Source organism: Salvelinus fontinalis, chromosome 34 (genome assembly GCF_029448725.1).
Source record: "Salvelinus fontinalis isolate EN_2023a chromosome 34, ASM2944872v1, whole genome shotgun sequence".
Classification (NCBI taxonomy): Eukaryota; Metazoa; Chordata; class Actinopteri; order Salmoniformes; family Salmonidae; genus Salvelinus; species Salvelinus fontinalis.
The window spans coordinates 20,073,944-20,089,952 of record NC_074698.1 but is presented as its reverse complement, the minus strand read 5'-3'; the positions used below and the strand labels follow the sequence as shown (position 1 = coordinate 20,089,952).

At 46.7% G+C, this 16,009-nt stretch overlaps 2 protein-coding genes across 4 annotated transcripts in view; both read right to left on the bottom strand.

The window, feature by feature from the left end:
* Positions 1–6,740: 6,740 nt before the first annotated feature.
* Positions 6,741–7,400, bottom strand: LOC129833936 (proline-rich protein 2-like). Its single transcript, XM_055898754.1, has one exon. The coding sequence runs from the start codon at positions 7,398–7,400 to the stop codon at positions 6,741–6,743; it is 660 nt and encodes a 219-aa protein (XP_055754729.1).
* A 4,013-nt stretch (positions 7,401–11,413) lies between these two features.
* si:ch211-51c14.1 (protein kinase C and casein kinase substrate in neurons protein 3) overlaps positions 11,414–16,009 on the bottom strand; it is a 10,635-nt gene continuing 6,039 nt past the window's right edge. For 2 of the 3 annotated variants that reach the window (XM_055898050.1, XM_055898051.1), the window contains exons 3-10: positions 15,312–15,468; positions 14,986–15,221; positions 14,625–14,780; positions 14,355–14,530; positions 14,008–14,128; positions 13,636–13,715; positions 13,324–13,403; positions 11,414–13,172 (exon numbers count right to left, since the gene is read on the bottom strand). In XM_055898050.1, coding sequence (XP_055754025.1) covers positions 13,063–13,172; positions 13,324–13,403; positions 13,636–13,715; positions 14,008–14,128; positions 14,355–14,530; positions 14,625–14,780; positions 14,986–15,221; positions 15,312–15,468 — 1,116 coding nt within the window. In that variant the 3' untranslated portion in view covers positions 11,414–13,062. The remainder of the gene's footprint in view (positions 13,173–13,323; positions 13,404–13,635; positions 13,716–14,007; positions 14,129–14,354; positions 14,531–14,624; positions 14,781–14,985; positions 15,222–15,311; positions 15,469–16,009) is intronic. The other variant, XM_055898052.1, reaches the window with a different exon arrangement.

Sequence of the window (16,009 nt, the reverse complement as noted above, 5' to 3'; positions counted from 1 at the left end):
TTGGCAACTGTAGTGGGAAGCATTCCATTGTAGCCTATATGTGGCGTTGCTAACCTTTGTCAACCCGTGGGCAGCCCATGAGATCTTACTAGAATGAGTTTAGACGTCGCATAATTTGAGGCTGTGAGTGACTACGCCTCATTACTTAGGCTACCGGCCATTTCAAGTTCTGTAGTAAGTCAAGTCATCTCTCTCATCTGCAAGTTATTCATGGTAGGCTTATTATGGGGTTACTACCTGCCGTGTTAATTGTAGGCTGCATTGTATTTATGATTACCCTTTCCTCTTGATTTCATTTACAGTTGCAAATGTGTTTACTGTATAAAATTACAACTGCCTTGTCCTTTGGCTGGACTAGGCCCGTAGAAGCCTAGATGGCAATGCCTGCTGTCTCAAATACATGTATCTACACATTATTGATACAGGTAGTTGAAATATAGTGTAGGCCAGGCTATATAAGGTCTGCTTTCCTCTAGGATGGCCCAGCCTACAGTCGAAATAGGGATTTTAAGCACTTCTCAGCATTGCAAGCTATCAAGGGACATACTGTTTTTTAGGTCAAATAATCTGAATACTCAGCCAGGAGCCATGCATGGCTGATGGACTGAAGGAACATGCCAACTTCTTGGGCTGACATGAGATATGATGCTGTGTGACTTTATGTAGATACACCTCAATGAGGATGGTTGTTTTTGGGACAAGAGACTTTGGCTTGACTAACACTGATAATGATAACCCTCTTTGATCACTATAGCTGAAAATAGCTAAGTAATAGCATCTCCCTGGACATACTGATATCCTATGTTATGTACAGTAAATATTCTAGTATTAACAGGGCAATTCTCAAATTTCTACCATAATAATATGTGTGGAATTAATACTTCCAAGTGATCCCAGACAGTCATAATAAGTCATAATTACTTCTCTCCTGATCATCTGATCACAGACAGTCATAATAAGTCATAATTACTTCTCTCCAGATCATCTGATCCCAGACAGTCATAATAAGTCATAATTACTTCTCTCCAGATCATCTGATCCCAGACAGTCATAATAAGTCATAATTACTTCTCTCCAGATCATCTGATCCCAGACAGTCATAATAAGTCATAATTACTTCTCTCCAGATCATCTGATCACAGACAGTCATAATAAGTCATAATTACTTCTCTCCTGATCATTTGATTACAAGAAGTCATAATAAGTCATAATTACTTCTCTCCTGATCATCTCATCACAGAGAGGAAAAGAGGGTGATGGTGGATGGAGAGAGAGAGTGTCCGAGTGGAGAACCCCCAGAGCGAGGGATGACTGATGTATAAATGACGGTAAACAGCTGCCTCTGTTAACTGTCACTGCAGAGCACAGAGCGAGAGAGAGGCTGAGAGAGGATGAAAGAGGACAGGGATGATACAGTGCGAGAGAGGGGAGGAGAGAGACAGAATGTGAAAGGACAGGTCAGAAACAGACAGAGTGGATATACAAGTGAGATAGGAAGAGGACAAGTGGAGTAGAAGAGAACATGTTGGATGCAAATGGGATTGAGAAGAGAGAAAGTAAAAGCCTGGCCTACAGCAGCAGCCACTGTCCAAACTGAGACTGTCGCTTTTAGAACAAGCACTGACATGACACTTATCTTCCCCTTTAAGAGCACACGCACACAAACACACACTTACCATGAAATACTGGCCTTATTGATCTCACACCCGCACATACACACTCGTCTTTAAGGATCTATCCTGTTAATCCCTTTTCTCAAGATCTGTTTATTGACATATGCAAGATTTGGGAGGGATCTGTCATGTTGATCCCTGACCCTGTCCCCTTGACCCTAGATGGTGTGTGACCCCAGCTGACTACAGGTCAGACATGCCACCATATAAAGAGATAGGAGATAGGAGAGAGGGAGAGTCATCACCATCCTTTGAATCTGTGTTCGTGTAGTAACTGCTCTGCATTTACTTTTAGTGTGACATTTAATTAGCAGCTATGTTTTTATGTATTTGCCCTCTCTTACCAAAAGTCTCTATTCATCTTTCATCCCTTCATTTTCATATGTTACCATGACTACCGTCTCTCAGGGCAAGTCGCCCACACCTCTCTTTCTCCTTCCCTTGCTTTTCATTTCCTTGATGTGACTACCCCCTCTGCCTCCTACTCCCTTTCCCTCTATTCTGTTCTCTCTCTTTAGTCATCACCCCCCTTTACTCTCTCTCTCCCTGTTTATCTTCTTTCTCTGCCTCTTTCTTCCTTCATCCTTCCATTCTCTCCATCGCTGTCCCTGGTCTTTACTTCCTCATTCCTTCATGTCATTAGAAGCCATGTGTTATCATTAAAGTCACATTAGAAATATAGATGTACATTTTCAAATGAAGGTGTTAAATGGAAGGAAACGTAAATGACTCATCATGTGTGGGTCTGTGACGTGTCCCTGACAGACGTGTTTGAAGACTGGCAAGAGAGAGGCCAGTGAAGCTCTATGACCAGTCCTTAGGACAGAACAGACTCCTAACTTGTAATTTAGCACATTCCAAACCAATGCCCAAACTTCATCACACTCATTATCGTAGGTTCAGATTCCTGGATGTTTGCATGTGTGAGTGAGTGTGTGCCTGGGCACATGTGCGTGCATGTGTGTGGTGAGACGCGTGTGTATGTGTGTGTCTGTGAGATTGTGTAATCAAAATCATATTTCTCTACACACACGTCTCATCCCCTAGAGACACCCACAGTAGCAGTGGCAGCAGCAGTCTTTCTGTTGATAGAGGTGTTTTTCCTCCACGGTGATACAGTATGCTCTATATATCACGTCACTTTGGCTAAACTGCTCCGCGGTTGAGATGTCCATTTTAAAGCTTGATGTACTCTTTCTGTATGGATTTGGCTGCCATGCCAGTAAAGCACTCTGCTCTGAGAAAGGAATTAAACTCCAGAGGTTTTTCTAAGACAGATTAAAGAGGGTATACGGTGGTGGGGGAGACTGAGGGCAACCGAAACAAACAGACCCTGACAAAATGCCAACAGGGTAGGGGGAGGGAACGGAAGAGAGGGAATATGGGTGCGTGTGCGCGCACGGCGTGCGTGTGTGTTTTTGTCTATGAGGGGTGTGGCAGAAAAACAGGCCGGGGATGAACACATAAACAAACGGGGGGCTATGTGGAGGAAGACAGACAGAATGAAAGAGGGGGAATTGGCGGACTGGGAATAAAACACTCAGAGAGAGCGAAAGAGAGAGAGAGAGAGAAAGAGGAGGATTTGTTGCTGTTTTAAATGTTTGGTTACTCAAGCTAATGAGCAGCAATTAGACAGCAGCCAATTAACTCTGACCAGCAGACTGAAACGAGGAGCACAGGGACATGGAGAGAGAGAGAGAGAGAGAGAGAGAGAGAGAGAGAGAGAGAGAGAGGGGTGACTAATGAAAGAAGAAACGACCAGGGAACCGTGTAAAGAAAGCTGTAGGAAATGTGTTAGTGCGTGTACCATTTGCATTTATGTTAATGAGTGTGTACATGCATGTGTGCGTGTGTGTGTGCTTCTCGCACGTGCGTGTGAGTCCTTGCGTTCATGTGTGTCTGTGTGTGTGAGGGAGCTCCAGCAGAGGGAGCTGTGTTCGCTCATGTCACTGTGAGTGTTACGGATACAAGTATTCTGTGTGTATCCTGTGTGTATTTCTTTTCTCTCCTTCTCCCCTACTCACAGGTGACAATCATCATTCCCCAGTCATCAATCAGTCACTAATCAAAAGACAACTGCTCCTTTTCTCCTACCCAATCACAGTCCCTTTCCCTTGGTTTAAAAACCCTGTCAGTTGTTTTCTCTGGAGCAATCTCTCTGTAAATGCCATATGTCTGTAGATCTCTTGTGTGGTTTAGCATCTACATGTCACTTTGTCCCCACCTGTGAGTATTGTGTTTGTTATGGTGTTTGAGTGTTTGTTTGATAGTGGGGAAAGGGGGTAACCAGACAGGTCGCCCATGGGCATACACTACCCGTAGGTAAACTTTGTTAAATACACTAGTTAGAACTGGGTGGACCACCCACTGTAGTTTTGGTTAGTTAGTTAGCTGTTGTTGAAATAGGCTAGTCTAGCTTAGGGGTGTTTTTGAATTATTATTCTTTCTTTCCTTGGGTCCAGCTCAGCCCCCCCCCCCCCCCCCCCCACCATTACCGTGTGTTTGCTAATAAACCCTGAGTTTGACGGTAGATTGAAGTTGCCGTGGTTATTTGTTCTCACTGTTACGTTTCCACTATTATCATTTGCGTGAGTTGTGTTACGGGTCCCATTACCCCCCCCCCCCCCCCCCCCAGACTGTCGGGCCAAAGGGATTCGTAACAGTGAGTGTTCTACATGACCATCTGGCTCTCACTGTCAGAGCAGACGAGGTGCTGAAGTTACAGTTCACTCTCTCACTGTCAGAGCAGACGAGGTGCTGAAGTTACAGTTCACTCTCTCACTGTCAGAGCAGACGAGGTGCTGAAGTTACAGTTCACTCTCTCACTGTCAGAGCAGACGAGATGCTGAAGTTACAGTTCACTCTCTCACTGTCAGAGCAGACGAGGTGCTGAAGTTACAGTTCACTCTCTCACTGTCAGAGCAGACGAGGTGCTGAAGTTACAGTTCACTCTCTCACTGTCAGAGCAGACGAGATGCTGAAGTTACAGTTCACTCTCTCACTGTCAGAGCAGACGAGGTGCTGAAGTTACAGTTCACTCTCTCACTGTCAGAGCAGACGAGGTGCTGAAGTTACAGTTCACTCTCTCACTGACAGAGCAGACGAGGTGCTGAAGTTACAGTTCACTCTCTCACTGTCAGAGCAGACGAGGTGCTGAAGTTACAGTTCACTCTCTCACTGTCAGAGCAGACGAGGTGCTGAAGTTACAGTTCACTCTCTCACTGTCAGAGCAGACGAGGTGCTGAAGTTACAGTTCACTCTCTCACTGTCAGAGCAGACGAGGTGCTGAAGTTACAGTTCACTCTCTCACTGTCAGAGCAGACGAGGTGCTGAAGTTACAGTTCACTCTCTCACTGTCAGAGCAGACGAGGTGCTGAAGTTACAGTTCACTCTCTCACTGTCAGAGCAGACGAGGTGCTGAAGTTACAGTTCACTCTCTCACTGTCAGAGCAGACGAGGTGCTGAAGTTACAGTTCACTCTCTCACTGTCAGAGCAGACGAGGTGCTGAAGTTACAGTTCACTCTCTCACTGACAGAGCAGACGAGGTGCTGAAGTTACAGTTCACTCTCTCACTGTCAGAGCAGACGAGGTGCTGAAGTTACAGTTCACTCTCTCACTGTCAGAGCAGACGAGGTGCTGAAGTTACAGTTCACTCTCTCACTGTCAGAGCAGACGAGGTGCTGAAGTTACAGTTCACTCTCTCACTGTCAGAGCAGACGAGGTGCTGAAGTTACAGTTCACTCTCTCACTGTCAGAGCAGACGAGGTGCTGAAGTTACAGTTCACTCTCTCACTGTCAGAGCAGACGAGGTGCTGAAGTTACAGTTCACTCTCTCACTGTCAGAGCAGACGAGGTGCTGAAGTTACAGTTCACTCTCTCACTGTCAGAGCAACAGATTGAGGTAAATGGTGTTTGTTAAACTGGAGTGAAGGCAGGATCTGTTCTGGAATCTGGTGTTGGTATTGAGGTTATAATTTATGTTCTGGGCTATGAATGGAGGGAGAGATTTGGGGAGAAAGGGGTTAATTTCTCAATCTGACTGGTGATGCAGGAATTCAATCCCTCAGAGTGTATTTCAAACACACTGATGCACACGTAGACACACACACACACACACACACACACACACACACACACACACACACACACACACACACACACACACACACACACACACACACACACACACACACACACACACACACACACACATATGTACACACACACATATGTACACACACACATATGTACACACACACCCACCCTTGTGGGGAAACACAATTCAGTCCCATTCAAAATTTTACCTAAGCCCTAACCCATACCCTTACCCTAACCCTAATCCGATCCCTAGCTCCTAAACCTAATTCTAACCCTGAAACTAATTCTAACACTAATTCTAAACGTTAACACCCTATAAATAGCAGTTGGCTTTGTGGGGACTAACAAAATGTCCCCAGTTGGTCCAATTTTTGTTATTTTACTATTTTTGTAGAATTAAACATGTCCACAGACACACACACACACACACACAGTACTGTTAGCCATTCTATTCAGTGGCCTGCTGCCCACTCTTTAATTAGGCTAATTGAAATTCTAGAATAACCATCTTCTTGATTGCTCATTATTTTTGGGCAATTTAAAATGAAAAAATGGATGCACACAGAGGCCAAGCGAGCCAGAGAGCCCTCCCCCCTTTCTCCTGAGCTGACCCTCTTGTGTGAGCAGGCCCTCTTCCCCACATTCTGGTCCTCTTCCCTACCTTCTGGTCCTCTTGCCCGCCCCCTGGTCCTCTTCCCTACCTTCTGGTCCTCTTCCCCACCTTCTGGTCCTCTTCCCCACCTTCTGGTCCTCTCGCCCGCCCCCCTGGTCCTCTTCCCCACCTTCTGGTCCTCTCGCCCGTCCCCTGGTCCTCTTCCCCACCTTCTGGTCCTCTTCCCCACTTTCTGGTCCTCTTTCCCACCTTCTGGTCCTCTCGCCCGCCCCCTGGTCCTCCCTCCTGAGGCTGGCTGACTCAGCCCTGCTCTTTCTTGTAGCTACCAGCAAGCCCTGTATGTTCAACCCTGGTGTTAATCCTCCCTTGGCCTATAACATGGAGTTGTTCTTCTCCCCCATCTCCCTGTGGGCCGCAGGGGGGGTTGGGGGGATTCATCTCCCTGTGGGCCGTAGGGAGGATTAGGGGTTTCATCTTCCTGTGGGCCGTAGGGGTGATTGGGGGTTTCATCTTTCTGTGGGCCGTAGGGAGGATTAGGGGGTTCATCTCCCTGTGGGCCGTAGGGGGGATTGGGGGTTTCATCTCCCTGTGGGCCGCAGGAGGGCCTGGGGGTTTCATCTCCCTGTGGGCCATAGGAGGGTCTGGAGGTTTCATCTCCCTGTGGGCCGTAGGAGGGATTGGGGGGTTCATCTCCTTGTGGGCCGTAGGGAGGATTAGGGGGTTCATCTCCCTGTGGGCCGTAGGGGGGATTGGGGGTTTCATCTCCCTGTGGGCCGTAGGAGGGATTGGGGGGATTCATCTCCCTGTGGGCCTTAGGAGGGATTGGGGATTTCCTCTCCCTGTGGGCCGCAGGGGGGATTTGGGGTTTCATATCCCTGTGGGCCGCAGGGGGGATTGGGGGTTTCATCTCCCTGTGGGCCGCAGGGGGGATTGGGGGTTTCATATCCCTGTGGGCCGCAGGGAGGATTGGGGGTTTCATCTTCCTGTGGGCCATAGGAGGGTCTGGAGGTTTCATCTCCCTGTGGGCCGTAGGAGGGATTGGGGGGGGTTCATCTCCCTGTGGGCCTTAGGAGGGATTGGGGGTTTCCTCTCCCTGTGGGCCATAGGAGGGATTGGGGGTTTCATCTCCCTGTGGGCTGTAGAAAGGATTGGGCGTTTCATCTCCCTGTGGGTCGTAGGAGGGATTGGGGGTTTCATCTCCCTGTGGGCCGCAGGGGGGATTGGGGGTTTCATATCCCTGTGGGCCGCAGGGGGGATTGGGGGTTTCATATCCCTGTGGGCCGCAGGGGGGATTGGGGGTTTCATCTCCCTGTGGGCCGCAGGAGGGCCTGGGGGTTTCATCTCCCTGTGGGCCGTAGGAGGGATTGGGGGTTTCATATCCCTGTGGGCCGCAGGGGGGATTGGGGGTTTCATCTCCCTGTGGGCCGCAGGAGGGCCTGGGGGTTTCATCTCCCTGTGGGCCGTAGGAGGGATTGGGGGGGGTTCATCTCCTTGTGGGCCTTAGGAAGGATTGGGGATTTCCTCTCCCTGTGGGTTGTAGGGAGGATTAGGGGTTTCATCTCCCTGTGGGCCGTAGGGGGGATTGGGGGTTTCATGTTTCTGTGGGCCGTAGGGGGGATTAGGGGTTTCATCTTCCTGTGGGCCGTAGGGGTGATTGGGGGTTTCATATCCCTGTGGGCCGCAGGGGGGATTGGGGGTTTCATCTCCCTGATGGCCGCAGGAGGGTCTGGAGGTTTCATCTCCCTGTGGGCCGTAGGGGTGATTGGGGGTTTCATCTTTCTGTGGGCCGTAGGGAGGATTAGGGGTTTAATCTCCCTGTGGGCCGTAGGGGGGATTGGGGGTTTCATCTCCCTGTGGGCCGTAGGGGTGATTGGGGGTTTCATCTCCCTCTGGGCCTTAGGGGTGATTAGGGGTTTCATCTCTCTGTGGGCCGTAGGGAGGATTAGGGGTTTCATCTCCCTGTGGGCCGTAGGGGGGATTGAGGTTCTCCCCTGGAGGTGTTGGTGTATCTGAGAGAGACCAGGGGAGGATGTGAGAGCCCATCTGGGAGTGCTGTGTGACTGACAAGCTGGGAGAACGCTCATCTGCTCCTCTACCCTGTGTCTTTCTAACAGGGACAGTGAGTCATTTCTACACACACCGGTCTGTGTTTACATAGGGATACCCACAGACACACAACAGCCACACACACACACGCACACACACACACACACACACACACACACACACACACACACACACACACACACACACACACACACACACACACACACACACACACACACACACACACACACACACACACACACACACACACACAAATACACACACTTTCTATGTACCTTACCCTGCTAGACTGAATTGTATCAAAGAAGACATATGAGTAACACAGCATAATTGACATACTCCCCTCTCCCTTTAACATACACTCAGCATTATATGAACATTATGTATACACACAATATAAAAACATGCATTCTTTCGATTTGCCTTCAAGGAAACATCTTGCATTCTCATTCATCTGCAGACAGACATGCACTGAGTCAGACTAACACCAGTTCCAGGGCTTTTAATTGTTTTTTTCCAGCAACTCTCTCCATGGCAACCCAAAGTTCTGCTTGTCACAACATGAAACATGAGGGAATAAAGACATTTTCCTAATATGCTGCTACACCAGTGAGCATATTTCTCCTTGAGAAAGGCCTGCTGTATGCTGCCAATCTGATCCTTTAGCCTCCTCTGTTGGCTGCCTGGTGAACTGCAGATGAGTCTGCATGGGTGCATGTGCATCTTTCTACCTTGGTGTGTGTAGGATATCAAGTGTAGTTGAATTTCATTTGAATGAGACAGAGAGAGAGAAACGGAGAGACAGAGAGATGGAGAGAAGGAGGATCCACTCAAACAGAAGAGATCTTTAGGGATCGGATCAAATCACTCTTCTAAGCAAAATTATATAATCATATGACACCGAAGGTAAAGCCACTGTAAACTGACTCTCTCCATTGACTGTCTTCGTGGTGACTGCTGTGAGTGGCAGGAGATGTGATGTATGACTGTTTCATAGTAAATACAGAGGGCAGAGACTATGTACTAAGAGTGGTTGGCCACATGTTGACCTGACTAAGATAAATGGGTGACACTATTGGCCGGTTTGTCTTTGAGAGCTCACTGGCGTCAATGTCAATGGATGTCAGGGACCATTAGCATGTAAATGAGCTGTTTCCAATCATAATTGCCGTGACAAACAAGTGAGTGTTAATTGTTATGTGTTGGCATTGCACTTACTGTATAAAATTAGCTCTCTTAATGAATATAAATTGCTGAATTCTATCTCTGTGGAATAGGAGGGAGGTGCATCCAAGCTGATAATAAGCTGTGCTCTGATTGGCCAAATGAAGACTCAGAGGTAAGCTTATTGGATAGCAAGGGTGTCGGACTACAGGAACTTAGAAACTGAATCCCTACAAGGTGAAGGTAACCTTGGGGTTAGCTGACTCTATGGTTCCATGGACTACTATGCACCCTTAAGATGAGGTACGATGAGGTGAATTCGTCATTTGGATGAACTATCCCTTTAAGCGTCTTTCCCCCCTCAGAGTGGCATCATTAGGTTGTGTTTCTATCACACTATTTGTGCAAGTCTAAACCATCACGACACACAAGCTAATAATGCATGTTTGCTTGCCTTCACAATGAAACAGTGAGGGAGTGTGGAGAGGGCCAACTATCTATCTACTATATCGAGCCACCTGTCAATTCAGTAGTCCAGAGTTCAAAGGTCACAAACCGAAATGAGAGTAATTTCACAGAAATAGAAATAAAAATCCAACAGGAAATGCAGTAGAGTCAATCAACACAATCAGGAAGTCCTTGGTGATAAAAGGAAGTCATTGGTGATGATAGAAAGTCCTTGGGGGTGATAGGAAGTCCTTGGTGATGAAAGGAAGTCCTTGGTGATGAAAGGAAATCCTTGGTGATGAAAGGAAATTCTTGGTGGTGAAAGGTAGTCCTTGGTGATGAAAGGAAATCCTTGGTGATGAAAGGAAATTCTTGGTGGTGAAAGGTAGTCCTTGGTGATGAGAGTAGTCCAGTGATTACATTTTCCCAGGAAGATAATTCAAAGGAACAGGTTTTTACAGCACAATTACTCAACTATTTTACTTTCAAAGTTTTAAACAAACATTTAATTCATTGTTTCCTCACACCACCACGGCCATTTTGACCCATCCTTCCTACTCACATGACCCCATACAGGTGCGGTATCATTTTGACCAATCAACAGATGTTAAACTATGTGGCATACAAATCATGGCATGGTTCTAGATGTACAGTAGACGTTCCATTTATGTTTTACCTGTAATACATAACCTTTATTTCTGTTGAATTCCATATCACATTACAATGATACCATCTGTTTGTTTCACTGCTGTGCCACTTACTATGTGCAGTCCTTTGAATACAGAATCATCAACATCCAGAGCCATGGGTGGTGTGTTTGAATTCTGACCATATGGTGATGTCACTTCCCATCTGGCTGAGAGAGGTGACATCACAGGCAGATGAAGAGAAGAGCTTGACCTGAACTAGGTCCAGGATGCCTCGCTCTACTCCACTCTGCTCTACTGTACTCTGCTCTACTCCACTCTGCTCTACTCTGACAGTCTGTGATACACACTTGGGAGCCAGAGATGTCTGTGTCTGACTGTCACTCAGACTGACAACTCCACTGATGTGGCACCATAAACATGCTCCAGAGCCCTGTTCAACACCCAGGCCGATGGTATTCACACACACATACACACACACACACACACACACACGGCTGTAAGCACTTGTATACACACATTCACACACGCACACTCAAACACACACACACATATACTGTACATTTAGCCATTCTCTTCAGTGTATGTGTAAATAAACACTGTAGATACTGTATGTCCTGTAGAACAACACAAACACAATCATTAAATGTGTCATCACTCGTCATCTCCTGTCCCAAGAACACGGCAACAAAAGCTTTCAACATCCGTTTTGTTTCATTTTATTCTTTAGAAAGGCACTGACAGTATGAAAGGCTCAAATATACTACTACAATAGACAATAAGGGCCGAGGCTTACCTTTCACACACATGCATGTATTGTACAGACTCACATATACACACACATGCATTTATAGTACACATTCACATATACACACACATGCATGTATAGTACACACTCACATATACACACACATGCATGTATAGTACACACTCTCATATACACACACATGCATGTATAGTACACACTCACATATACACACACATGCATGTATAGTACACACTTTCATATACACACACATGCATGTATAGTACACACTCACATATACACACACATGCATGTATAGTACACACTCACATATACACACACATGCATGTATAGTACACATTCACATATACACACATGCATGTATAGTACACACTCACATATACACACACATGCATGTATAGTACACACTCACATATACACACACATGCATGTATAGTACACACTCACATATACACACACACACATGCATGTATAGTACACACTCTCATATACACACACATGCATGTATAGTACACACTCACATATACACACACATGCATGTATAGTACACACTCTCATATACTCACACATGCATGTATAGTACACACTCACATATACACACATTTAGAAATGGAAAAGAAAAACCCGAACGTGGACAGGCCCAGAAATGGCATCCTATCCTTCACTTTGGCAAAGTTTCTATTAAGGGTAGTTGCCATCAAGAAGGCGATGAGAGGAGATCTATTACAGTCCCTCTGAAAGGAGATCCCAATCCTGTCACATCGTACACAGGCTACAGGAGACATTACTGCTCATACTATTACTGATAAGGCTAAAGGTATTGATGAATTGTGCTCATTATCAAAGTTTCACTCCGTTCATAATAATCACTGATTAAAGCCTGTCTAAGCACTGTGATAAGCACTTATTTCTACATAACTATATATGGTTCACTAAAGCGAACAGAAGAGTTTAGCTCTATAAGAACAGCAAACATAGAGTATGGCTTCAGCATCAAGTGGTGACATGTACAATACATGTACGTACCTATAGAATCAGCATCGCATCTCTCAAATTGTACAAAAAAGGCATCATACATTATATAGCTTTCATATAGGTGTCTCAGGTAAATATATTAAACATTTTCCAACATATTTTAAAGACGAAACAGGATATTTTAAAACAGGATATTTGATGCCGTGTAGGTATGCCAAAAGTTCCTTCAGAGCTATCATATCCCTATAGTGTATTCTCTTTGGATGAAAGCTTTCCTGCAGATAGCATGGGCACTTTTTTCATTTATTATAATTTATTTATTCATAAAAAATGTTTCACGTTTATTTAACTAGGCAAGTCAGTTAAGAACAAATTATAATTTACAATGACGGCCAACCGCGGCCAAACCCTAACCCGGACGATGCTGGGCCAATTGTGCGCCGCCCTGTGGGACTCCCAATCACGGCCGGATGTGATGCAGCTTGGATTCATTAAGGAACAGTACACAGTACACATCAGCTGAGGATCATTTTAGACACAATGTCTCTTATCAAAATGAGTCACTTTCATTTTCCTTCTATCTATTTATTTTTACAAACATAGTGGTGTAACTACACCGTCTCTACATAGTTGGCTGGGTAGAGTCCCTCTCTCCCTCCATCCTTCATCCCTCTACACCAGCCCTGGTCATCCTCATCCTCAGTCTTCAGAAACTCCTCACCTGGAGGGGAGAGGTGGAGGATGGTCATAATATATCATTCAGTAACAGAGTACCACAGACTCTCTCTCTCTCTCTCTCTCTCTCTCTCTCTCTCTCTCTCTCTCTCTCTCTCTCTCACACTCTCACAGACAAGTAGAGCGTGAAGGCCTACCTGCTTTAAAGGAGAGCTCATCTGTCTCCTGTCCGTCGTAGTCATAGAGAGCCCTGACCTTTACTCCTCCGATCATTACACTGAGAGAAAGAGTGTAAATCAACCATACACTAACTGTAACTACAAGCAATTAACACAACAGTCAGTATCTGAACTATATGATTCTTCATAATGAGATGGGAAGTGAGTACTACATGTCTCCTGTATCATACTAAGACTGTAACGTAAAGTCCTCCAACTACTTAACATCACTGAGAAAGAGTTGTACTGTAGGAGGAATCAATAAAGACAGACAGATGGAGACATGTTTACCTCCTCTCTATGGTGCCTTGCTGTGACTCTACCTCTTTCTCTTTCTTCCCTTTTTTGCTTTTCTTTTCTGGCGTCCACTCCTGAAAGAGACATTTCATTAGACCCCATTGTACAACAAGGCAGACCGGTCCATTATATTAGCCTCCAGAGACTGTAATACTGGTCACATTGTTGTTATACTCAGTATGTTGGACCATGCACTACTGTTATACAGTCTGCTGCATTAGCTTGTAACACTGTTCACTACATTAGACTAACTCTGACAATAACACAGGGCAGAAGTCTACATCAATCCATATTACTGTACACTATATTAGGCCCCATTAAGTTCCATTAGCCCGCTGTGTCTGTGTGTGTGAGTGTGTGTTGCACCTCGAACTGAGGCCAGTCGGTGGGCATGCCCGGTCCGTGGGTGTTCTTCCACCAGCGCAGGTCAGTCTGCTCATTGATGGCCATGAGAGTGTTGTGGAGCTCATTATACACAGCCTTCACACTGGGAGAGAGGAGGAGAGAGGGGGAGGGAGAGAGAGGGGGGAGAGTGAGGGAGAGAAGGAGAGAGGGGAAGGAAGAGGGGGGGATGATAGAGAGGGGGATAAGAGAATGGGGCGTGACAGAAATGGAGAGTGAGAGATGAGATAAAGAGATTGAAACAACGCAACTACAACAAACATACCCACACACACCGTCCTAGTAACAGTCTGGCTGCAGGTGTAGCCTACCTCTCGTTGTTGGTGACATCCAGGTGTCTGTGGACGGACAGGAAGGCCTGTTTGAGGAAGCTGATCCTCTTCCTCTCCTCCTCCTGTGATTGGTCAAAAATACACTCCATCTCCTCCATGTAGCGAGGGGCATAGCGGGTCACCTCCTCCAGAACCTTCTCATAGCGGGCTCGCACCTGGGGGAGAGAGTTACACATTATTACACACAGACTCACACATTCACTTCTCTCCTTCATTCTCTCCTTCATTCTCTTACTGTCTATCACTTACTTTCTCCGTCTCCTGCTGAGCCAGCTCTCTTTCCTCCTGAATCTTCCTCTGTTTCTCGATGGACACGTCAGGGTTGCCCTTGGCGTGGACCTCCCGGTCCCTTGCAGTCTGCTCCTTACGCTGCACTTTATGGAATGCACTCCTGGCTTTGTCCAGCTGGAGGGGGGGCATAAGGTAACACTGACATATTAGTGACTCAATGAAGACTCCCATACAAACACTTCCAAGTCATTTACCTCTGCCCTACCCTATATAAAGGTATGATCTTTGAGTCTGGGAATTTCTCAGTAGAGATTGTCCATTCAACGCGGTGATTCATAGTGTCTTAGAGAGACCTCTCTTTCATCTACAGTATTCTAACCTTCTTCAGTCGTTTGGCCCAGGGCTTCTGAGCACGTGCGAAGCCAGTCCCAAAGTCCTGGGACTCCTTGAAGCCTCCAAAGAGCTTCTTATGGAAGGTCTCTTTCTGCCAGGTCCTGACCCGGTCCCCGTCCTCCGAAACCAGGGAGCGACACACGGACGAGTGCAGGGCGGCGAGACGGTCGGCGGAGGAGAGGAAACACTGCCACGCCTGCAGGAGGGATCCATATAGCGGGCCTGTAGAGGGAGGAGAGCAGAGAGAGAGAGAGTGGATGGGTATACAGTATCAACAGGGAAACAGTGAATCTCTTCAGCTGCAGTACTCACTGGAGTCCACCAGGGGCTTCCACTTGTTGCTCCACTCGCTGAGCTGCTGAGCGTACTGCCTCTCCACACGGGCTCTCTCCTGGAAGCACACCACGATGTCATTACACGCCTGGAAGGCATCCTCCGTGCGCTTCACCGTGCGCTGGTAGTTCCCAGGCTAGGGGGAGGACAGAGAGAGAGTGGGAGGGAGGGAGGGAGGGAGGGAGGGAGGGAGGGAGGGAGGGAGGGAGGGAGGGAGGGAGGGAGGGAGGGAGGGAGGGAGGGAGGGAGGGAGGGAGGGAGAGGGTGAACAAGGATGAGGAGGAGGAGGGAAAAGTTTGAGATTGACCACACAGTAGTAATGTAGCAATGGATATTAACACGGATAGTGAAGTTCATTTCCTCTCTACACTCTCAACACCGTGACCTGTAACCTGTTCTCATCCTAACGTCGATCTGTTTTCCTATAGACAAGTCATTTTAATGTTTTGAGGTTTCTGTAAAAGCCTAATGCAGGCACCATGGGGTGTGGCTGGTGAATACAGGCCCATAGACAGGCCAGTAAAAGGACAGATGAAAAGGGAGTGATGGAGTAAGAGAGGGCAATTCACTGAGGGTAATGACATTACCAGAGTTGTGTTTGTGGATGTGGAGTTTGGAAAACGCTCCATTATTTTCCTGGCTCTATTTTCACCCCTCTGCTTCAGTTTGATCACTTT